Here is a 24,156-nt window from a genome sequence, read left to right as displayed (position 1 = left end):
ATATTAAAAACTGCAATGACCTTTTATTTTAATTTAGCACTTATTTATCCCTGAAATCTTTATGAATATTCAAAAATTCTCACTATAAGGACCTGATTCTGTAAACAGTTACACACACAAGTAATTTTATGGAAGTGAGTAAGCCCATGAAAGTCAACCTGACTACTCATATCTGTAAAGTTACTCATTTGCATAAATGTTTGCAGAACTGGGGCCTAAAGCCCCAATCCTGCAATTAGTTCCATATGGCAGATCCCACTGCCTGTGTGAAGCCCCATCAACTTCAGGGATCTGGTTGTGTGGGGCTTATCTCCTGACTGGAGCCTAAATTGGCAAATATTTCTTCCTCTAGGAAGTGCTCAGTGTTTCAGAAATGTCTTATGGCCATATTATGTAGGTGTAGCCATATAAATATCTTTATTGATGCAGCCTTGTTTAGTGCACTGAACATGTTGCAAATAAAAGCTTAAGAAATGTCAGCATGGTTATAATTTCCCCCCAGTCATAAAGAGAATTCTAATGCCTTTTCTTGCTTCCTCTCATCCTCAGGGTAATGGCCCACTAGCAGAAATTGACCTGTGGCGTGAAAGAAATGCTACTTTAAGTGCTCTGACTGAACAGATAAAGCTCCCATTAGTTAAAAAAATCTTAGCAGTACTAAAGGAAGCTGAATCTGGACTTCTTGAAAATTTGCAGATAGTCATAAATGATCTTAGCAGGCACCATGTGGAAGCTGTAGATAATGTTAGGTTTCTTTCAACTCTGGAGCGCCATTTGAAGGTATGTTTATCTAATGATACTTTGGGAAGATTTGTCAGTGTTTAATTCAGTCATATCTTTCTTTTGATATAAGCCCAGCTCTTCTTTTTTATTTTTCCTGTCATTTTTTATCAATAATAAAAATACACGGTGATTTGCTTAGATAGTGAAAAAGAAAAAAATGCTCGTTTAGCTTCTCTTCCTAGGTGAAGAGTTGTTTGGATGGCAGTGATCAATAGAGAGGAGAGTGTATTCTGTCTCATAGATAAGTGGCTTGTAACCTTTTTGGCAACTGTACAAGTTTACTGAATTAATGCCTGATTCAACTCTTGGCTGCCTCATTTACTGCATGCCAACTCTCATTCACTTCTATGCCCACTAGACCTTGATGGAATGTGGGCTGCTTCAAACCCCAGTTTTGGAACCGACTTTACTGGAAGTTGTACTTTGCGCATAGTAACTGAAAGTAGAATTAGGTCTGAGATTTTAGTCACTTAGGTAGGAAGTGCTGGCTATTATACCACAGCCTCGGGGGAGTCACTTAACAAGGGTAATAAAATGAGTGAATAAACAAAACCAAAGATTTGTCGTTGCTCCGTTTTTGGGCCAGCTTCTGCTGCTGAATGCATTCATGAGTCTCCTGTTAAAGGAGACAGAACTCATTCAAGCATTCGGAGGTAGATTTGGGCAATAAGTACTGGCAGTCTTTAATAGAAACTAGAATTTTAGTGAGACAACAACCTGAATATTCACGTCTGTAGGCCCAATCCTGCAGACACTTACGCACATGAGTAACTTTAAAGTTACTGACATGTAGGTGTGCTAGATTTGGCCATATGTCTTGAGCCCAAGTATTTAGTTGCTGAGAACCTTAGCAATTTTCAAGTGGTCCACGAAAAAAAAAGTTGCTAGAATAGGTATCTGTTTTTTCATGGCAATCTTATTCACAATATTTATCCTCTATTCAAAAGAATTTAACTCATGGCACTGGATTTAATATTGTCTTGGATACAATTCCTTCAATGATGAACGCACTGAGAATGGTTTGGATTATCTCACGGCATTATAACAAGGATGAGCGGATGATACCCCTTATGGAAAGAATTGCATGGGAAATTACAGCAAGGGTCTGCAAAGTTGTGGACTTACGGACTTTGTTTAAGTAAGCAGTAGATTCTTACTTAACTAGGTCATAACTATTAGTAGCTTTGAATATCTTACAGTAAGTATGATAGGTGCCAATTTTATCAAGTATGTTTTACTTATTTTCAGGAGCTTTCATTATATTTAGCAAATTTAAAGGCACATTTGAGAAGTTCACTATATGCACTTTCGTATATTATTGAAGCAGCTTTAAAGATGGGGGTACTGGTTCCCTTTTGACATGAGCTGATATAAAGTAGTAGTAACTCTATTGAAATCAGTGGAATTCCAGTGGTACAAATATGATGTAAGTGCTATCAGAATCAGCCCTGAAATCTTTCTTCCTTTTGAACTTTTCAAAAACCAAATTCATAAAATGTTCTTGAGGGCGAGACAGTATTGTGAAATTTTAAGTTTTAGCTAGATTTCATTAAAATAGAAGACTTTATTGAACCAAGATATTCTAGCTCAATGAAAGCATCATTTCATATTAAACCTTTAAAGGTTCTTGTCAGTCTTCTAACTGCTTTGTTTTGTTTAATAGAGAAGATAGAAGCATTGCAAAAACTAAATTGTTGGAAGCCAAAGGCTCTCTTGAAATGTGGAAAAAATCCTATTTCGATATTCGTGCCCAAATTGAAGCCTCAGGAAGAGACCAACGATGGGAATTTGACCGAAAGCGTCTATTTGAAAAAACCGATTATATGGCTTCGATCTGTCAAGATCTGTATGATATTGTGCAGGTAGTAATGTGTGTGGTTTTAAATAAAAGGATTGTGTATCTAGATTCTCCAGCTGTGAGAGATTGTTTTGCATTGTATTGTATTTGCTGAATTGAATGAAATGTTAGTAACCTTTAGTGGGCTCACCTGGCAGATTCTTCATAATACTGTTGTAGTAGAAATGTATATCTCCTGCCTCCCAGATTCTTAGACTCTAAGCACTTTTTCTAATATACATAAGGCGGCAGAGGAGGGAAGGCAGATGGTTTCTGCCTGCCTGAGCACTTATTATCTGATCTTGGAATACAATTGGCCTTGACTTCAGTGTGGGCCAAGTAAGTTGGAGGAAAAGGAAAAGGATCAAACTGGAGAAGGAAGTTCAAAAGGGATAAAATTATGGGGGTGTAATAATTATCGACCCAAATCTTCAGTGGGATCCATGCGGATAGATTCTGATCCCTGCAGAGTCTCAATGGTTTCTATAGGAGTGTGTGGGCATAGGGGTCTGCTCACCAGTACTGCATTATGGAATGGGTTCCTATATCTGGGTCAACTTCTGTAGGACCAGAAATGGATGCTGACTTTAATCCAAATTTGGCTCTTTATTTGGAGATGGATAATGTGATTCACTACCAAATTTACACATTATTATATTATCTTTAAAATAATGTAAATGTTTTAAGAGGTCTTGTATTTTAAATGTGTACTTTTAACACTGAAGAATAAATGTAATGTTTTAAAAACAAATTCATAGACATAAATAGAGGAACAGTTTTCCAAAACTACAACCAAATCTTGCAGAGTTTTATGCTTGTGCTTAGCTTGAGGCAATGGACAGTCCCACTGATGTCAGTGGGATTACTTATGTGTGTGTGTAGTTAAGCACATGCTTAAGTCTTCTCAGGATCAGGGCCCTAGTCTGGAAAAGGTGTATATTTTAATAGGTTTACATTATTGCTAACTCTATACATATTTAAAACAATCAAATATTTTTATATATGAGTCATTTTTAGGATTTAGTATCTTATTAGAATTATATTAAATAACAGTGAACATACTTGGTTTTGGGGGAAAATAATCCCTGAAACTGTGGGAGTTTTCCATGTACAGTATTTTAGAAAATTTGACACACATAAAAGGTCAGTATGTCAAATGCAAGATAATAGATCAGAATTATGGAAATTCTTGTTTGATCACATTGGCATAATAAATATAATGTTCGTGAATGAGTGAGCTTTTGATCAGAAAGTATATCTTGAGGTAAGAGAAAGGATATAAACTTTGTAGTAACTAGCAATATATTCCTACCAGCAGGAATGGGAATTTTGTCTGAATAAGAACTGTGATATTGGGCACCTGATTTTTATATGGAATTGTACAGTCTTTTATGGGACTATACAAAATGTATGTCAATGTAAGGATTATTTATTTCCTCTATGTAAAAGTTATTTTTTAAAGGGAAGAATATCCAAAAATATTGTTTTGGCAGAAAGCTAGTTAAAAATAATTCCTTCTTGTCTGTTTGTCTGAACAAACAGGTTATTGAAGAGTTCTACAATATATTTGGTCCTGAACTGAAAGCTGTCACTGGAGATCCAAAGCGCATTGATGATGTATTGCGAAGGGTTGATGGGCTGATTAGTCCTATGGAAGTGCTGACTTTTGACCCTTTTAGCATCAAATGTGCATCCCAATGGAAATTTGTTATGGAAGATTTTAAATCGGAAGTGCTGGTAGGTAGCAGGTCCTATGCTGGTTATTTCTATAACACTGTATATCTTCCTTCTAGAATTTCAAAATTTAAACTTAAAATAAATGCAAGCCTGAAAAGTAAAAAAGAAATGAATAAATAATAAAATAAAAAGTAGATAAACATGCCCAAACATTTTAATTTGGAGTTTTGGGTGGAAGCCAAGGGTTATTTTTGTTTGTTTTACACTTTGCATGTGAGTGTAGAGCTGTGGTTCATTCACAGCCCTGGAGTCTGAAGCTCTTTGTTAATTGAGCAGAGGTAGAGTTTGCTTTCCTGACACTCACCTAACATGCCTCTCCTATGACCTAAATGGGATTTAAGGCTCACACTCCTGGCCTCCTTCAGTCCCTCCCCTGTCTGCTGAGAAGACCAGCAATGGTACCAGTTGGGATGGTGCTTATAATAATAATAGGTATATCTCCATATATTATTATCTCCTAGAACCAGAAGGGACCCTGAAAGGTCATTGAATCCAGTCCCCTGCCTTCGCTAGCAGGACCAAGTACTGATTTTGCCTCAGATCTTTAAGTGGCCCCCTCAAGGATTGAACTCACAACCCTGGGTTTAGCAGGCCAATGCTTAAAACACTGAGCTATCCCTCCTACCTTATTGTGATGTACAGTCTTGCCCTGTAGGCATTGAATTGAGATCCAGTGCACTCATTTCCCTTAGGCCATTGAACAGGCATCAGGTGGTTTTTGGAAAAAAAAAATTAAAAAAAGAGAAGCAAAATTATACTTTAATGTTAACACAACATTCCGTGTTTTACACCTAGGCCACTCTCTCTTCCGCCCTTTGTCTCTGCAAAGTTAATCCATAAGCAGTTTTATTTCTTGACTTGCTGTCTTTTTCTTTGTCTAGGTTATAGAAAAAGAGGCCAAGAATTTTATTGACGAGTCCTTTAAGACCCTTCGATCAGCAGAGGCTGCGTTTGACATGCTCTTAAACTTTAAACACATCCGCTCTCGGGATGCCATCAACAGACAGATGATGATGAAATTTAATGATATTCTGGCACAGTATTGTAAAGAGGTATTTCACTTAAGAATTTCTTAAGAAATACATAAAATTTTCTACCAAGTAGCAGTATCCCTTCTTGAACAATAAATCTATGTATCTGTCTAGGGACTTACACAGCCCTTGTCACCATAGTGTCTGAGAGGCTCCCAAGTATTTAGAAATAACCATAACAATCTCTCTCTTTTCTTTGCAGCCTGAAGGAGAAATAGCACGATTAGTATGTAGATATTTGTGTATGTGGTTGTCTGTGTTAGGATACTTATTGTGGGTCAAAGGGAGACAAGGTTTGCATTTAGTTCTGTATGCAGTGGGGCCTGGTCATTCTTATTTCTTGTGAGCATGAGTTCTACAGCAGAGGTTATCAAACTGTGGTCCGTGGACCACCAGTGGTCCGCGAGCTCCATTCAGGTGGTCCACGGATAGTTCCCCCTAAGGTGCGTACCTGGGCAGCCGCACATGAGAGAATGAAGGGCCACCCACCTAATTAGTGGAGCCTTGCAGGCATGGCTCCACTGATTAGGTGCCTGGACCCTGGAGAAGTCGCACATGTAAGGTAAGGTGGTGGCCTTGGGGGGAACAGGGGGTAGGTAGGAGGGGGCAGTAGGGTGAAAAGAGTGGGTGGTGGGGAGGAATTTGAGATGTGCAGGGCTGCGGCAGCCAGAGAAAGGCGACTTTCCCTGCTCCAGGGCTGTGGCTTCCGGGGAGAGACCTCCCCCTCCTTCTCAGCCCCCACTTGGGGGCTGCCGTGGCGAGGGAGAGACCCCCCCGCCTTCCCAGCCCCAGCTCAAGGGCTGCTGCGGCGGGGGAGAGAGGGCAAATCCATCGCATTAGAAAGGTAAGACTACTGATTTTAAAATATGAGTTGTGTGCTTTTATTTGTAGAACAAAAAATGTTTATTATTAAGGGTTTTTTTATATAGCGCTTTTATCCAAAGTGCTTTACAATAGTTAGCTACTGCTACAACAACATTTGGAAAGATCATTAAGTGGTCTGCCAAGATCCTTAGCAATTTTCAAGTGGTCCGCGAAAAAAAAAGTTTGAGAACCACCATTCTACATTATTCCATCTCCTGTGAAAATTATGTCTCCTACACTCATGAACCTCCTTGTGCTGGATGACAATTCCCAGTCTCTATTCAACTTAAGTTGATTGTCTCTAGTTTGCATATCAATTCAAGTTCAGCAGTTTCTCGTTGGAGTCTGTGTTTGAAGCTTTTCTGTTGCAAAATTGCCACCCGCAGGTCTGTTATTGAGTGACCAGACAGGTTAAAGGGTTCTCCTACTGATTTTTGAATGTTATGATTCCTGATGTCAGATTTGTGTCCATTTATTCTTTTGCGTAGAGACTGTCCAGTTTGGCCAATGTACATGGCAGAGGGGCATTGCTGGCACATGATGGCATATATCACATGGGTAGATGTGCAGGTGAACGAGCCCCTGATGGCGTGGCTAATGTGATTAGGTCCTATGATGGTGTCATTTGAATAAATATGTGGACAGAGTTGGCTTCGGGCTTTGTTGTAAGGATAGGTTCCTGGGTTAGTGTTTTTGTTGTGTGGTTGCTGGTGAGTATTTGCTTCAGGTTGAGGGGTTGTCTGTAAGCGAGGACAGGTCTGTCTCCCAAGATCTATGAGAGTGAGGGATCATCTTTCAGAATAGGTTGTAGATCTTTGATGATGCGCTGGAGAGGTTTTAATTGGGGGCTGAAGGTGACAGCTAGTGATGTTCTGTTATTTTCTTTGTTGGGTCTGTCTTGTAGGAGGTGACTTCTGGGTACTCGTCTGGCTCTGTCAATCTGTTTTTTCACTTCCGCAGGTGGGTATTGTAGTTTTAAGAATGCTTGATAGAGATCTTGTAGGTGCTTTTCTCTGTCTGAGGGATTGGAGCAAATGCGGTTGTATCTTAGAGCTTGGCTGTAGACAATGGATCGTGTGGTGTGTCCTGGATGGAAGCTGGAGGCATGTAGGTAAGTATAGCGGTCAGTGGGTTTCCGGTATGGGGTGGTATTTATGTGACCATCGCTTATTAGCACAGTAGTGTCCAGGAAAATGGACCGCTTGTGTGGATTGATCTAGGCTGAGGTTGATGGTGGGATGGAAATTATGGAAATCATGGTGGAATTCCTCAAGGGCTTCTTTTCCATGGGTCCAGATGATGATGTCATCAATGTAGCGCAAGTAGAGTAGGGGCGTTAGGGGACGAGAGCTAAGGAAGCGTTGTTCTAAGTCAGCCATAAAAATGTTGGCATACTGTGGGGCCATGCACCCACAGCAGTGCCACTGACTTGAAGGTATATATTGGCCCCAAATGTGAAATAGTTGTGGGTGAGGACAAAGTCACAAAGTTCAGCCACCAGGTTAGCTGTGACATTATCGGGGATACTGTTCCTGATATCTTGTAGTCCATCTTTGTGTGGAGTATTGGTGTGGAGGGCTTCTACATCCATAGTGGCCAGGATGGTGTTTTCTGGAAGATCATGGATGGATTGTAGTTTACTCAGGAAGTCAGTGGTGTCTCGAAGATAGCTGGGAGTGCTAGTAGCATAGGGCCTGAGGAGAGAGTCCACATAGCCAGACAATCCTGATGTTAGGGTGCCAATACCTGAGATGATGGGGCGTCCAGGATTTCAAGGTTTATGGATCTTGGGTAGCAAATAGAATTCCCCTGGTTGGGGTTCTAGGCATGTGTCTGTACAGATTTGTTCCTGTGCTTTGTCAGGGAGTTTTTTTAGCAGATGGTGTAGTTTCTTTAGGTAATCCTCAGTGGGATCAGAGGATAATGGCCTGTAGAATGTGGTGTTAGAGAGCTGTCTAGCAGCCTCTTGGTCATATTCCAATTTATTCATGTTGATGACAGCACCTCCTTTGTCAGCCTTTTTGATTATGATGTCAGAGTTGTTCCTGAGGCTGTAGATGGCGTTGTGTTCAGCATAGCTGAGGTTATGGGGCAAGTGATGTTGCTTTTCCACAATTTCAGCCTTTGCACGTTGACGGAAGCACTCTAGAAGTCTAGTCTGTTGTTTCGACCATCTGGAGGAGTCCACGCAGAATACTTTTTTTTGTAGTGCTGGTAGGGAGGATTCTGTGGGTTAGTATGCTGTTCAGAGGTATGTTGGCAATATTCTTTGAGTCGGAGACGTCGAAAATAGGATTCTAGGTCACCGCAGAACTGTATCATGTTTATGGGTCTGGAGGGACAAAAGGAGAGGCCCCGAGATAGGACAGACTCTTCTGCTGGGCTAAGAGTATAGCTGGAAAGATTAACAATATTGTTGGGTGGGTATGCAAACTAGATACAATCAACTTAGGCTTGAATAGAGACTGGGAATGGCTGAGCCATTACAAACATTGAATCTATCTCCCCATGTAAGTATTCTCACACTTCTTATCAAACTGTCTGTACTGGGCTAGCTTGATTATCACTTCAAAAGTTTTTTTTCTCTTACTTAATTGGCCTCTCAGAGTTGGTAAGATAACTCCCACCTTTTCATGCTCTCTGTATGTGTATATATATCTCCTCAGTATATGTTCCATTCTATGCATCCGAAGAAGTGGGCTGTAGCCCACGAAAGCTTATGCTCAAATAAATTTATTAGTCTCTAAGGTACCACAAGTACTCCTGTTCTTTTTGCGGATACAGACTAACACGGCTGCTGCTCTGAAACCTGTCATTATGCAAGGCATCATATTTTATTAGGCAGCTATAGCTGCCAGGGTAAGATCATGGCTCTCCTCATGCATTATTTGCACACAACACTGCTGCACATGTAATTCTACCTCATCACAGGTGGGGACTGCTTCATAGCACTCCCTGTAGGGCCAAGTGTGGTACTGCCAGTGCTCCCTGCCTTAGTCCACAAGTCATGGCCACCTGCCTGGAGCAGAGTGGCCCATGCTGAAAGCCTAGTGTCGGTCTCTAAACAGTTAGCCATATTCTGAATTTATTACCTTTGTTTATCTGTTCCCTTAAATAAACAAACCTCAAAGGCAAGCGGTAAATTCAGTGCTTGAAGGCAAGGCCCTGACCTGGCCCGTTAGGTTCTGACCTAGCACTGAGGAGCTCCTCCTCTATACCTGTCTCACCTAGCACTCTCTCTCAATAGAAGCCTGCAAGCCTTCTTAACTGGTTTGCTGGATCCTAATTGGTCAGGGTCTCCTTAGGGCCCTTCTAGTCCTCTGGAGGGCTAAGTCTTATTGGTAGCCTGGCTTAAGTGGGTTTTCCTTGAGAAGAGAGGTGTCAGGGCACTGATGCCTCCAGCAGGGGGCAGAGAAGGCCTGATAGATCCTGTCACACACCTTTTTCCACCTTCCAGGTGAAGTCAGGATTGATCCCTTGGTATTAAAAGCTTGTTTTTCTCTTTGTATGAATAATATTAGGATGACCATTTGAGATTGCTTATATGATAGAAACCAAAATATGATCACATGTATGTATGGGCATGCATGTGTGTATAATATATAATAAATAATATAATAATACCAAGTTATATCCTTTTAAGAAAAAAATGCAAGACCATCAAAAGGACATTATGAAAATGAAGTGCCATCTGGCTGGGAATATCAACAGTGAAATGAGCACCTATTGGTGAAAATGTAGAAGGGCAAATAATTCTAATCAATTTAATCCAAAATAAAGATGCCATGGACATTATTAACAAACTGTTAGTGTTCTGCTGCTGGAATTAGCTGTTGATCCTTCTAATGTGTATGGCATGTGCTAGAGATAGTGGAGATGAAAGGTGATGTTTTTGCTAACTCTGTACTGTGTAAATTCTTGTATAGGTTGACATAGTTAATAACATCTTCATCCAAAACCTCAGTAATCCACCTCTGTACAAGAATCATCCTCCAATGGCTGGGGCAATATATTGGTCACGATCCCTTTTCCATCGTATCAAACACACTATTATTCGGTTTCAAGAAGTAGAGGAGTTGCTGGCCAGTGAGCGTGGGAAGGAGGTATGTTGGTTTCATTGGTATTTAATAAAGAAAGTAGTACTTTGCACTTCAGTAGCACTGTTCATCCAAATATATACAAGTGCTTTACACACAATTAAAATTCATGGCATGTTTGTGTACATAAGTATTGTGATACAAAACATATTACAAATGGGGAAACTGAGGCACACATTGATTGTGACATCTCTGAGTGTGTCTCAAAGAGGCAGTAGCAGAGTTGGCAGTGGAACTTAGGAGTCTACAGTCTCAGCCCCCTGCACTAACCACTAGACTATTCTCGCTCCCTTATTTAATAAAAACAAATATTAAAAACTATATTAAGTAGTTCTGTTCAGACAAGAAAATGTCGTCTCTATTTATATTATAGAGTAAGATGAACAGAGCTTAATTCTTTCTTACAGGTAAAACATAAGTATCTGGAAGTGGCTAAGAGAATGAAAGAATATGAAGATCTGAAATATGATCATTGGAGGGACTGGACTGAACAGATGCTCCCAGTACTATTGAAAAAAACCCTGCTTGCTAAAGTCCATCCTTCTGGGACCATAGTCCAAGCTAATTCGGAGCCCTCCGATCAGGTGAGGGGAGGAAGGGTCAGGTGTCAATCTTCTGCTAATTCATTGATTTGTAGCCAAGTTACTGATCAGGTGAGATTTTCTCAGAGTGGTTCCTTAAAGAGAAGAACTGAGTTGTTTGGGGAAATGTCGATACTTCTGAACTCAGAATTATTTGGGGATCCGAAATGGGCTGTCATATTTGTCACAACTGTTGAATGACCTGGCAGAAGCATAAATGATAATGTGTGTTGTGCTATCATTCCTGGCAATTCCAGGTAGGACATGCCAGTGCTTTGTCTTAATATTTCTATTTTCCTCAGGTGCTGTAAAAACTAGTAAGTATTTTCCAACAGCTTCATCTTTACTATATAGAGATTTGTTACTATACTATACAGCTCCAGTGTGATGTGCTCACTACAGGATACTCCACTTAAAAGGACAACTTGATTCCCAGGTACTTCTGGGTGCAATCCAAAAAAATCATGGAATTAACATGAGTTTGCTGCCATCACATTGTTCACTCTGCTTGTGTATTATATGTCTTCCCCTACCCCCGTGTCTGCCTTGTCTATTTAGATTGTAAACTTCTTGGGACTAATACACTGGGTTTTCCATTATGGATTGTTGGCACAGCATATGGAGGAGAAGTATTTGTTCTATCTCTTATGGTCAATTTTAAATGAAGAGATAGTTGCGTTTAATTCATGAAAAGAAAGTGCTGAATGTGGCAGCCAGTCTGAAATGCATTTCCATAGCTAGCCCTGGATGTCAAGCCTGCTATATGACACAAGTGAATCAGTCTGTTTGCCTTGAAAATGCCCCTTGAAGATAATTGTTTCTTTGATTTTTAACTGACCTCTCCCTCCTTCTTGCTGCTGTTTCTCTTCTGTGCTGTAGAGCCCGCATTCTGAAGAGGTTGACACCAGGGAGAAGTGGAGTCGTTTCATAGTCAATTTTTCTCCCAAACTCCAAGAGGTTATCAATGAAACAAAATACATGGAGCAGCTGGGGTTTCCAGTACCTGAAATAGCAAGGAACGTGGCACTACAGGAGGACAAATTTCTTAGGTAAGGATATAAAATTTGAACATGCTCTATGTTCTGACTGTACTTAATGGCAATACTCCTAGTGACTTCACCCAGAACAGAAATGGGCCCTTTGTCATCAAATTTTAAAAACATGAGACCCCGTGGTCATTGTTATGTTTTCTTGGAAGTTTGCACAAATAATCTTTCCTTTGGTGCTGTCTGCTTTCTGAATTATGTATGATGAAATCAAGCAAACAAAAAACATGGTAACCCCCCAAGAAAAACATGAAGTAAAGCAAATCATATACTATACTGCTATGCATTGTAACATTCCTCAGTCCCTAGGAGACCTCAATTTAATGCCTGACTCTGCCACTGACTTCCTGTGTGACCTTGGGCAAGTCACCTAGGGTAGATTTTCAAAGGTATTAAGGCACTAATGATGCAGATAGGTGCCTAATCGGATTCTCAAAAGCCCCTGACACCCATTGATTTCACTCATGTGCTTAAAGTTGAGCATGTTTTAAATACTTTTTCTGGATTGGCACTATAGGGACCAACCCAACACCTGTTGAAATCAGTGGAGTCTTTCCATTGACTTCATAGAATCACAGAACTGGAAGGGACCTCGAGAGGTCATCTAGTCCAGCCCCTGCACTCAAGGAAGGACTAAGTATTATCTAGACCATCCCTGACAGATGTTTGTCCAACCTGCTCTTAAAAATCCCCAATGATGGCGATTCCACAACCTCCCTAGGCAATTGCTTAACCACTCTGACAGGAAGTTTTTCCTAATGTCCAATCTAAACCGCCCTTTCTGCAATTTAAGCCTATTGCTTCTTGTCCTATCCTCAGAGGTTAAGAAGAACAATTTTTCTCCCTCCTCCTTGTAACAACCTTTTATGTACTTGAAAACTGTTATGTCCCCTCTCAGTCTTCTCTTCTCCAGACTAAACAAACCCAGTTTTTTCAGTCTTCCTTCATAGGTCCTGTTTTCTAGACCTTTAATAATTTTTGTTGCTCTTCTCTGGACTTTCTCCAATTTGTCCACATCTTTCCTGAAATGTGGTGCCCAGAACTGGACACAATACTCCAGTTGAGGCCCAATCAGCGTGGAGTAGAGCGGAAGAATTACTTCTCTTGTATTGCTTACAATACTCCTGCTAATACATCCCAGAATGATATTTGCTTTTTTTGCAACAGCGTTACACTGTTGACTGATATTTAGCTTATGATCCACTATGACCCCCAGATCCCTTTCCGCAGTACTCCTCTCCTAGGCAGTCATTTCCCATTTTGTATGTGTGCAACTGATTATTCCTTCCTAAATGGAGTACTTCGCATTTGTACTCATTGAATTTCATCCGGTTTACTTCAGACCATTTCTCCAGTTCGTCCAGATCATTTTGAATTTTAATCCTGTCCTCCAAAGCACTTGCAACCCCTCCCAGCTTTGTATCATCCGCAAACTTTATAAGTGTATTCTCTATGCCAGTGGTTCCCAAACTGGGGTTTGTGAATCCCTGGGGGTTCGCGAAATGTTACAGGGGGTTTTCGGGAAAAAATTCCCTAATGGCGGACAGAGCTGACCTTAGGGACCCCAGGCAGCACTGGGCCAGCAGACCAGAGCCCCTGGACTTCCAAGAGCTAACCAGATCAAAGCAAGCATATCTATCACACTGAGGAGATTTAAACTTCAAGACTCCTTATAAGAAATGGAAAGGGAGATGGATATTTTTTGCTGTTTTTAAAATTAAATAGGCAGCTAGTATTGTTTTTAAAATTATTATAATGAGCAAGGAGGGAGGGACAGCTCGGCAGTTTGAGCATTGGCCTGCTAAATCTGGGGTTGTGACTTCAATCCTTGAGGGGGCCATTTAGGTATCAGGGCAAAAAAAAAAAAAAAAAAAAAAAACTGTCAGGGATAGTACTTGGCCCTGCTAATGAAGGCAGGGGACTCAAGGTCCCTTCCAGCTCTATGAGATAGGTATATCTCCATATATTATAAGTTTAAGCTTTGTTATAACATGAAGTGTTTGCTTGGACTGCTCAAGATCTGAATGCTTGTGTAGGAGGAACTCTGAGTTGGCTTCTTAAATACCTTCATGCTGTTTCACATCTGATACTTCTTGATGAAACATAGGAGCCTTGTCTTATAACAGGCTTATTCAAAGTGATACAAGCTACAAAAGTGAGATCTTGGAAAAGTGTTGCCATTTTCATAATGTAATACAAATACTGTAATGATAAATAATAATAATAATAAATGTAATAAGCACGTCATTAAAAACAAATTATATTTCCAAGATCACTGCTTTTATTATTTATACTCAGGTGAAGGAGAAAATCCCTGGAAATATTCATTTTTATGAGGGGGTTCACGAGACTTAACATTTTAGTGAAAGGGGTTCACAGGTTGTTAAAGTTTGGGAACCACTGCTCTATACCATTATCTAAATTGTTGAAGATATTGAACAGAACCAGACCCAGAACTGATCCCTGTGGGACCCCACTTGTTATGCCCTTCCAGCATGACTGTGTACCACTGATAACTACTCTCTGGGGAGGATTTTCCAACCAGTTATGCACCCACCTTATAGTAGCTCCATCTAGGTTGTATTTCCCTAGTTTGTTTATGAGAAGGTCATGCAAGACAGTATCAAAAGTCTTACTAAAGTCAAGATATACCATATCTACCGCTTCCCCCATCCACAAGGCTTCAATAGCATTGATGTGTAAGCAGGATGACAGAGAGGAGATGTGCCAGTAGTCTCTGGTTAGGTGACTAAATTGTTAATCTTGGGAAAACTACCAGTGTAGCACTCCATGTCTGGGTTCAAAATTAGGTTTTCAGATGTTCTAGGCAATACCCTTATTGTAATGTTTTGCATTATGCTTGTGACTCTCTTTAGATACACAGATGGAATGAAACAGATGTTGGATCACTATCACAAATTAATGGGAACACTAAATGAAGCAGAAATCCAGCTTCTTGATGATCACATTCAAGAGCTTTGGAAAGTATTTAGATCAGGGTACAAGAGACTCAACTGGAACTCCTTAGGTAATATATCAAGTATCAGAGGGGTAGCCGTGTTAGTCTGGATCTGTAAAACACAACTGAGAGTCCTGTGGCATCTTTAACACTAACAGAAAAGACTAAAAGTCTTTAAAGGTTAGTCTTAAAGGTGCCACAGGACTCTCTGTTGCTTTTTAGGTAATATAGATGATATTTTAAAAATGTCCTTTAGATATTAATTTTCAGTAAAACATCTCCCAGGCTATACATTTTTCTTTCTCTTGTCAACTTATAGTAGTTTCTTATATCTAAAATGCTGAGCAGAAGTGACTACAGCTCAAGATCAAGGATATCATAAATTGAACTGTGGAAGCTTTGGTGCACAGTCCAGGTTTGGGAAGACAGACTGTTACCCTGTGGAAAATATGGTGCAGTCCGTTGGCCTGACCCAGTGCCTGTTAAAGAAGTACATACTAGTCTTCCCCAATGAATATGGAATTGCATCCCCTATACATGACATGCTAATACAGTGACCTTTTGGTCTTAGAAGGAATGGGCATTGCACTGCCTACATTGCTTTTTTAGAAGCTTAGATTGGCTAATTAATAAAATGGGGGTGTAAGATATGTTGAAGAAGGAGAATAAAATGGACACATGTTATTTTCAAGGTATTGGTGACTATATTGTTCGGTGCACCCAAGCCATTGGGAAGTTTGAATCGCTTGTACATCAGATTCATAAGAATACCGGAGATATAAACAACAAGCTTTTATTAATAGAGTCAACAAATCTATTTAAATCCCCACCTTTGAAAAATGAGGATGAACTTCCTGGTAGGTCTTATATTTTGTATGATCATTTCTCAGCTTTGTGAAATGTCTTATTGAAGTGGTGTCCTTGCTACATCTCTTTTATTGTTGCCAAGAGAACACGATATTAAGTACTTCCCTAGGCTAATTACAGTACAGTGTCATAGTACAGTGAAGGGAGTACAAGCAAAGCTTCAATATCCCCGCTGGTGGTGGTGAGACATGAAGATCTACATAGCAGTGGATCTTTTAACGTGTATCTGCCTTTCTTCTGGTCATCCATGTCCTGGCCTTTCCCCTACCTCGACCATGTGCTGCTGTGTGGGGGCTTCCTTGGTGCTGCAGTCCCTTATATACAGTGTCTCCTGCCCTCTTGTGCAACTGTACTGCACAAGTTCTGTCAGGAAGACTGCAGTTATAGAGGATGGGGCTGGAGTCGCGTCTTACTCATTTGTGAAATTCAGTCATCACAGCAGGTCTTCCAGTCATTAGCATGCACTAGTGGAGTTTAGCTATTTCAGAATGTCTCTGATCATTAAAAATGTTACCGCCATATGTAAAAATCTCTGTCTTAGTCAAGTTTGGGATTCTTGAATCTGTACTCAACAAAAGGTCTGAGGTATTAATATAATAATGAAGATTAAATTCTAAACTAACTTGCAAGATGAATTTACCGTTCAAAGATAAATCCCAACTAATTATTTTGTTAATCTACTGTTACTATTACAACTAAATAGTGATAAATAATAATTTTCTCTCATAAACTTTTACAGGAGTGAAGGAATTCTTTGAGTATATTAAGCGTGAAAGACCTAAAGACGTGGAACACATTGTTAGAAAGTATGTTGCCATTGGACCCTTGCTAACAAAAATGGAAGGGCTGGTTGCCAACACAAACACTGGCAAAGCTTCAAAACTAGCACCCTATTATGCATTTTGGGAAAATAAAATCTATCATACATTGACACAGTTAGTTCTGAAGTAAGTCTAATGGATTTACTGCCTTGCATCTGTTTAATAGATTTACTGTCTTGCATCTGTTTATTTTTTTCAAATCAGTTGTTTTTTAAATTCATAGGTGCTAAAATGTAATCCAGGCCCCCTGTGATTAGGTGCCTGGATGGGCCACACCGAGGATGCTACAGTTAGGGGAGACTGCAAGAAATAGGGCAGACAATCCCCAAAGCTGGTGGTTTATTCTAGAATTAGATTCACCAAGCCAGTAACAAAAGAGCTTCTGTAGTACCACACTGATTAACAAGAAGCTAAACACACTCCCTTTTAGGCTTTCCAGCCCTTGGCTCCTATCTAGACAACCAAGTCTAATATAGAGTGATGTTACTGAAAACCTGATTCACCATATGTGAGGTTCACCAATCCTGAAGGACCAGGCACTTATCCCCAGGTCAATATTAATCTCAGATCTTACCAAAATATCGTGCTGACAGACAATCCTTAATAACTAAATCAGAGATTTATTAATAAAAGGAAAAAGAAAGAAGAGCGTTATAATGGTTAAGAGAGCAATATACATACAAATGTGTGTAAAGACTTTAGGTCAGTTTCAAAGCAGAGATGGTGAAGTTGCTGATTTGTCAAAGTCTCTCTGGATGTAAAGTCTCTTAGTCTTTCCATGCGTTTTCCAGGGTATTCCAAATAATTCTTTGGAAGAACTCCATCCTACAGTTTACACTTTCCTTGTTCAAAATTTAAGCAGATTAGAGATGAAAGAGATCGGGCTGGGAGGCTTCCTTTATAGTTGAAGCAGGTTGGGCGCTGACAGGCAACTCTACCATGTAGGCTTTGATGAAAGCGAGCTGATAGTCTGTGATCTCTATTCAATGGGTCCTTTCTCAGACAATACTTTTAGCAATAGCCATTGAAATATCAGGGGGTAGCCGTGTTAGTCTGTATCTACAAAAACAACAAAGAGTCTGGTGGCACCTTAAAGACTAACAGATTTATTTGGGCATAAGCTTTCGTGAGTAAAAACCTCACTTCTTCGGATGAAGAAGTGAGGTTTTTACTCACGAAAGCTTATGCCCAAATAAATCTGTTAGTCTTTAAGGTGCCACCAGACTCTTTGTAGCCATTCAAACTATCAAGATATTTCACAGGTAGTTTACTATGTGGAATTACAAGTTTCCAGGAGGATGAGGACAATAATATTATTACACCACAAGTCCCATCTAAATGATAATATCCCCCTTTGATCTCTGTGTCAATAGAATACAGTAATGAAGCATTATAAGACAGGAACTGGATTTAGCATCTACAAGCTGATTAGGTCGCATTGTTAAATTTCTAATAGGATGCATGTAAACAGAGACATATTTAGCACTTACTCTTTGCTTCTCTAACAATACAGGCAAACAACTTGAATGCCTTTTACAGTTGCCCCTTGGGCCATTTTAGGGGTTCAGAATCACTGCGTGTAAAAGCACGCTGGCTATACCTCCTCCAATCCTTGATCCACCCTATTCCTTATTCCACACACTCAGCCTGCTCCAGAGTGTGCCCCCTGTGGTGGAGAGCAGCTGTGGAGCTGACTAACTGCCTGGTTTTAGAGGCACACTGCACCGGGGTGCTCCGAGAGTGGATTATGCTTTTTGCTACAGCCCCATTGTGCCAGTTAGGTTGAGCCAAAGGGCAGTTCCCCTGCTGTATTCTGGGAATGTTTGTGAAATCAGTTTACCAGAGTTCAATTTCTTGCCTGTTTTCTTGCAGCCCCATAAGAGTTTACCAATCAAACCAGTCTCTACATGGCACATGAGATAAGTTCTGTCCTCAGATGCACATGTGGGCCTCCCATTGATGTCAGTGTTGAATGGCTTAATTGGGAGCGACTTGCACATCTGAGGGGAGAGTTTGACCTCATGCCTGCAATTCCTGCTATTTATTGTCACATATCTGTGCCTATCTATGATGCCATAAAATGCAGATTAAGATTGTCTGACTTTTTTTTTTTTGCAGGAATTTGCAGGCTTTTAATGCAGCCGTTCTTCGGGATGTCCCACTGTTCCAAACAGAAACTATTTTATCTGCTCCTGAGATAATCCTGCATCCTAATGCCAGTGAAATTGACAAAATGAGTGTTCATTGTATCAGAGACTGTGTTGAAGTCACTAAGGTGATTATTGATAAAGATTATTCAGGGCTTGCTTGTTGACGCAATGAGTTATTCTTGCTTTATGTTTGTGTTGGAACATATGTCAAGGGGAAGATTTTGATTATATTGGTTGGAATAAAAATATTCAGTATATTGTTTTATTTTACAAACTGTGCTAATGACAAAGGACCAAACTCAGATCTTCATACAGTTTTTATTCAGGCAAAATTCCCATTGACTTCATCAGGAGTTTTGCTTGGGTAAGAACTTTAGGATTTGGTCCTATACATATATAAACACCAGCAGGGAAATAGCATCCAAATACAATTAAGACTGGACCCTAGGCATATGTGTGCTAAGAGGAAAAGAGGTGTAGGTATCCTTTCCTATAACCACCAACCTCCTCACAAGCAGAAGGGCAGGCTATTTACCTAGCACTCAGGAAGGTGCATAACTCCTATACTAGCTCAATGGGATATGGTATCTGGCCAAGGGTCTGTTCACAATCGTAGGATGCTCACTGCTTCTTTTCAGAAAAGAAACAATGTTCTAGGAGCAATCCTACCCTGCACTGATGAACAGACAACACACCCCCTAAAAATATAAATACAGGTCAGTCCTGCCTTCCACCTTCCCACTCCAAAACTCACGGCTCATGCTCTACTTTCTTGCTGAGCCTGACTGACCTGTACCTGCCCCTCTGGCCTAGCTTATGACATCCTCAGGAGACAGACTTGAAAAACAGACCAAATAACAATGCCTGAAGAATGCATTTGGCACTACAGGGTACTCTGCGCTCAGTTCTGATCTCAGATAGATAGGTGTCCTCTTTTGTCAAATACCCAACAGCTAACTTTAAAAGTCCAACATGCCTGAATATTTCAGATCAGAATTAAGCCTTGAGTATTTTAGTAGAGCAATCTCCTACTTAAGGGCTAACAACTATCACTAATTTCACCCACCCCCATTAATACACTATTATTTTAATACTAAAACTCTAGCATTTTGTACGATGGATGCACGGCACCTGTATCGACTGCCCCCCTCAGCATGCTGAAGAAGACGAACTCATCACCTTAAGTTTTTTTAATGACATCTCTCAGAACCCACTAATAATCGAACAGGCTGTTCTCATCACTCAAAACATACACAAGCTCCTGAATTCTCTCACCAAGTACTTGAATCGATGGAAGAGATATCGCCCTCTGTGGAAATTAGATAAAGCCATTGTTATGGAGAAGTTTGCTGCAAAGAAACCAGCTTGTGTCACCTTTGATGAAAAGTTGCAGTTCTATATTAAGATAGCTCAAGAAGTGACTCAACAGCCCTTGATTAAAGATGAACAGTGCATTAGGCTTACCCTGGGCCCTTTAGCCTACACAGTACAGGAAAATGCAAAAGGTTGGGTGACTTCACTTGGAAAACTTCTCAATGAATCTGCAAAAGAAGAACTCTTCAGTCTTCAGGAAGAAATTGAGGTAGATATTTTCTCTGCTCAGTGATAATCGGTCTTTCTAACCAGCTCTGAGTGGTGCTGCACAGTTGCATGACCTAAGCCTCCTATTTTATGAGGGGAAAAGAAATCTCAATCAGACATTGTTGGGTTCATCTTTATCATCAATTAACTAACTGCTAACTAAAAAAATACATGCAGATTATTTAATTGTTTTACATGAGCTGACTTAATATAATTGTACTTAATTGTCTATGTTTTTGCCTAATTATTCTCTTAATGCTGTTTCTGAAAAGTAATTTTCTTTTATAGAGATTATCACAAAACCTTAGGAAAACTCCTGATTCTTTGGAAGATCTCAAATTTGTTCTTGGCACAATTGCAGAGATCAAAGATATGACTCTACAGGTGGAATTGAAATATTTAGACATTCAGGAGAGATACCGGACCCTTGCAGTATATAACATTCCTGTAAGTGAATTTATGTCTAATCCCATATATATTTTATACTTGTGCTTCAGATACAAACACCTTTTGTGTAAACAAATGAAGTTTAATTAAACTATTTTGAATTAACAGAATCAAAAAGTAATATTTTCACATTGTTACTCCCAGATTGAAATTTACTAGATTGCTATTCATTTGTTTAGCTCAGTTTCAGGTTATTTAAATAATGTTTTTGTATATTTCATAACTGAAGGCCTGATCATGTAACCCGTACTTTCCTGTGAGTAATTCCTACTTGTGAGGGTATTCCCACAGAAGTCAGTGGTACCATTCACTGGGGAAATCCACTCTACTCACATAGAGTCCAGTGACTGGGCTTTATGCAGAATGGAGGCCTGATTCAGAGCTCTTTGAAATCAATGGAATTTGTGTAGATGTATACATACATGGTGCATAATTTATCCATCATAATCCATGAAAAGTGTTTGTCTAGAAGACTTTCCTTCTCTTTACAGGATTGAAGCTCTTAGGGCTTGTCTATACTTACGCGCTGGTTCGGCGGCAGGGAATCAAACTTCTGGGTTCAATTTATCGCGTCTTGTCTGGACGCGATAAATCGAACCCAGAAGTGCTCCCCGCCGACTCCGGTAATCCTGCTCAGCGCGAGGAGTACGCGGAGTCGACGGGGGAGCCTGCCTGCCGCGTCTGGACCACGGTAAGTTCGAACTAAGGTACGTCGACTTCAGCTACATTATTCACGTAGCTGAAGTTGGCGTACCTTAGTTCGAATTGGGGGGTTAGTGTAGACCAGGCATTTTTGATAAAGAGTTGGAAAAACATGACTTCAATAGGCTTTGGATCAGGCCCTGAGTGCAGTGAGGTTTGGGAGGTGAAATCAACCACTCTAACTCAGGGTCAGGGAGCTGGGCTGCTGTGCACTTCTCCCCCATATCTGCTTTTGCTGCTTTGTGAGCTGGAATAGGAGCTGCAGCTCTCTGTGCTAGTTGTGTGGGTGTTGAAACAAAATCTGCAAAAATGTCCATCTCATGACCCCTGTCCTGGCATACTCACCCCATGGCCATCTACCCTAGCCTGTGTCGTTTTGGTGAGAAGAAACTTTCCTTGGTGTGCATGTACTGCCTTATTCAAGGGTACTCACTGTACTGATGGAAGGCTTTCATGATGTGGAAGGTCTTGTGCTGCCTTTGCACCATGGGTCAATTTCATCCTCGGTCAGGATTCTTCATGTGAGTATGAGTTTCAGGATTTGGCTCACATACTTTGTATTCATATGTGTGTTCTCTTTAGACAACTGAAGAAGAGAGAGAGTTGGTCGACAAGATTAAGCAAATGTGGGATACCCTCTTATCTGATGCATCGGAAGTTGATCACAGCCTTGGAAGCATCAAAAAGACATTCACAGAGGTAATATTTTTACCTTATATGTTTAAAATGCATTTAGAAAAGGAAGGAAAAAACCCTAATTCAAACAATATTCCCTTTAGATTACAAGGGAGCAGATTGGAGACTACAGTAGCCAGATAGCAGATTTTTTCCACAGATTTACTACTGAGGGGCCTGGTGCTGTTGGGGAGAATCTTGACAAAGGTAAGAAGACTTATGTCTCTGTAGTTACAATCTAAAGTAGTGTGAAGCCTGATACACTTGAAAACAGAAACCTATGTACTTTCAAAATGTTTTCCCCCCTTAAAATACAAGCTGAACAATTAGTATGACATTTGAAGAAATATAATTTGTGTATATGTATACAAAAATGATGCATTATTTATCCATCATAACCCATGAAAAATATTTGTCTAGCAGACTTTCCTTCTCTTTACAGGATTGGAGCTCTTAGATATTTTTGATAAGGAATTGGAAAAACATGAGAAAAATCGTCAGGAGTTGGCTAATGCTGAGAAACTTTTTGACCTTCCAATCACAATGTACCCTGACTTATTAAAAGTGCAGAAGGATATGAAGGGTCTAAAGCAGATCTATGAAATTTATAAGTTGCAAAGAGTAAGTGTTCTATAAAAATATGTATAATATAGAACTTCCCTTTTATTGCAGTCAAGTCTGTTCCGATCCATTTGACTGAAATAAGTTGTGATTGTTTTATCCTTCTGACTACCAGAATGTAGATTATCTGAATAGTGCTTTAGTTATACACACTGGTCCAGGAAGTGTAATGTTGTAGTTAGGTCCAGATTTTGATACTCTTATTCATGCTGGTTAGCATCTTACCCCCAAGTAGTCTCATTGACTTCAGTAGGATTGCTCCTGTGGTTAGGTGCAGTGCTCGTGAGTAGACGGATTTCAGGCTGGCCCTAAGTGACCTTAGTTGGTCTTTGAACGAGTTTTTCTTTTTTTAAATGGATTTTGGAATAATTAAAATGTGGTAACATTAAAAGCCAGACTGTGACTCTGTAAAGCAGGTTCTTATTACCGCTTCCCCGGTTGTGTCTTATCTTAAATCAGACTATAAGCTCGTTGAGGCAGGGGACTGCCTTTTATGCTGTTTGTACAGCGTCTTTCACATTTGGGCCCTGATGCTGACTGGGCCTCTGAATGCTATTGCAGTAGAAATAATAAATATGTTGTCACATTCCTTTCATAGTAACTTAAAAGGAAATGTTATGAATGTTTGCATCTACCTTGTTTCCAGGCTGCTAAAGAGGAATGGTCGCAGACCCTTTGGGTAAATCTCAATGTGCAGTTTCTCCAAGAAGGAATTGAAGGATTTCTTAAAAGCCTCCGAAAGCTGCCCAAACAAGTGCGCAGCGTGCCGGTGGCTTATCACCTGGAAGCAAAGATGAAGGCATTCAAGGACTCCATTCCTTTGCTGCTTGATTTGAAAAACGAAGCATTGAGAGACAGGTTTGATCCTGTTTGTTTAAGGAATTTTCTATATGTGAAAGGACATTTATTTTTGTTTGTTATTCAGATGTTGAAATCATGCAAACATTTTGCATGTTATGGACCATAATAGTTGATATCCAATTACTAAGATCGCACAAGATGATGCAATATGTGTAAATATTGTGTGTATTTTATGTAAAATATGAAGTCTCATTCTAAACATGAAATATAATTCTAAATATAATTCTAAACTGTATCGAGCACAGGACCATTATTATACATTTGTTGACAGTAATTTTCACATTTACTGTGTCATAGTGCTTCACAAAATGAACAAAACCAAAATCATAGATACATAGGCTCAGTATCTCAGACCAGCCACTAAATTCATGCATGCAAAATGTGGCCATGTGGTTATCTCACTTGCACTGGCACCTAGGCACTTGATCATACAAATGTGAGATAGTTCCACATAATTACCTATTCTGTGCACTCAAATGAACATGTAGATATTATA

The 24,156-nt window shown here is 40.0% G+C and overlaps 1 protein-coding gene across 1 annotated transcript in view; it reads left to right on the top strand.

Annotated features, from left to right (window-relative positions):
- DNAH10 (dynein axonemal heavy chain 10) overlaps positions 1–24,156 on the top strand; it is a 108,947-nt gene that overhangs the window by 14,373 nt on the left and 70,418 nt on the right. The window contains exons 8-25 of the mRNA XM_054006739.1: positions 550–780; positions 1,731–1,921; positions 2,447–2,645; positions 4,163–4,357; positions 5,239–5,409; positions 10,179–10,355; positions 10,757–10,933; positions 11,810–11,979; positions 14,853–15,004; positions 15,628–15,792; positions 16,542–16,749; positions 18,742–18,898; positions 19,879–20,355; positions 20,643–20,801; positions 22,086–22,202; positions 22,283–22,385; positions 22,621–22,799; positions 23,446–23,657. Coding sequence (XP_053862714.1) covers positions 550–780; positions 1,731–1,921; positions 2,447–2,645; positions 4,163–4,357; positions 5,239–5,409; positions 10,179–10,355; positions 10,757–10,933; positions 11,810–11,979; positions 14,853–15,004; positions 15,628–15,792; positions 16,542–16,749; positions 18,742–18,898; positions 19,879–20,355; positions 20,643–20,801; positions 22,086–22,202; positions 22,283–22,385; positions 22,621–22,799; positions 23,446–23,657 — 3,440 coding nt within the window. The remainder of the gene's footprint in view (positions 1–549; positions 781–1,730; positions 1,922–2,446; positions 2,646–4,162; positions 4,358–5,238; positions 5,410–10,178; positions 10,356–10,756; positions 10,934–11,809; positions 11,980–14,852; positions 15,005–15,627; positions 15,793–16,541; positions 16,750–18,741; positions 18,899–19,878; positions 20,356–20,642; positions 20,802–22,085; positions 22,203–22,282; positions 22,386–22,620; positions 22,800–23,445; positions 23,658–24,156) is intronic.

This window comes from Malaclemys terrapin, chromosome 16 (assembly GCF_027887155.1).
Source record: "Malaclemys terrapin pileata isolate rMalTer1 chromosome 16, rMalTer1.hap1, whole genome shotgun sequence".
In the NCBI taxonomy this organism is placed as follows: domain Eukaryota; kingdom Metazoa; phylum Chordata; order Testudines; family Emydidae; genus Malaclemys; species Malaclemys terrapin.
The sequence above is the reverse complement of the archived record's forward strand: the minus strand, read 5'-3'. Positions and strand labels throughout refer to the sequence as shown.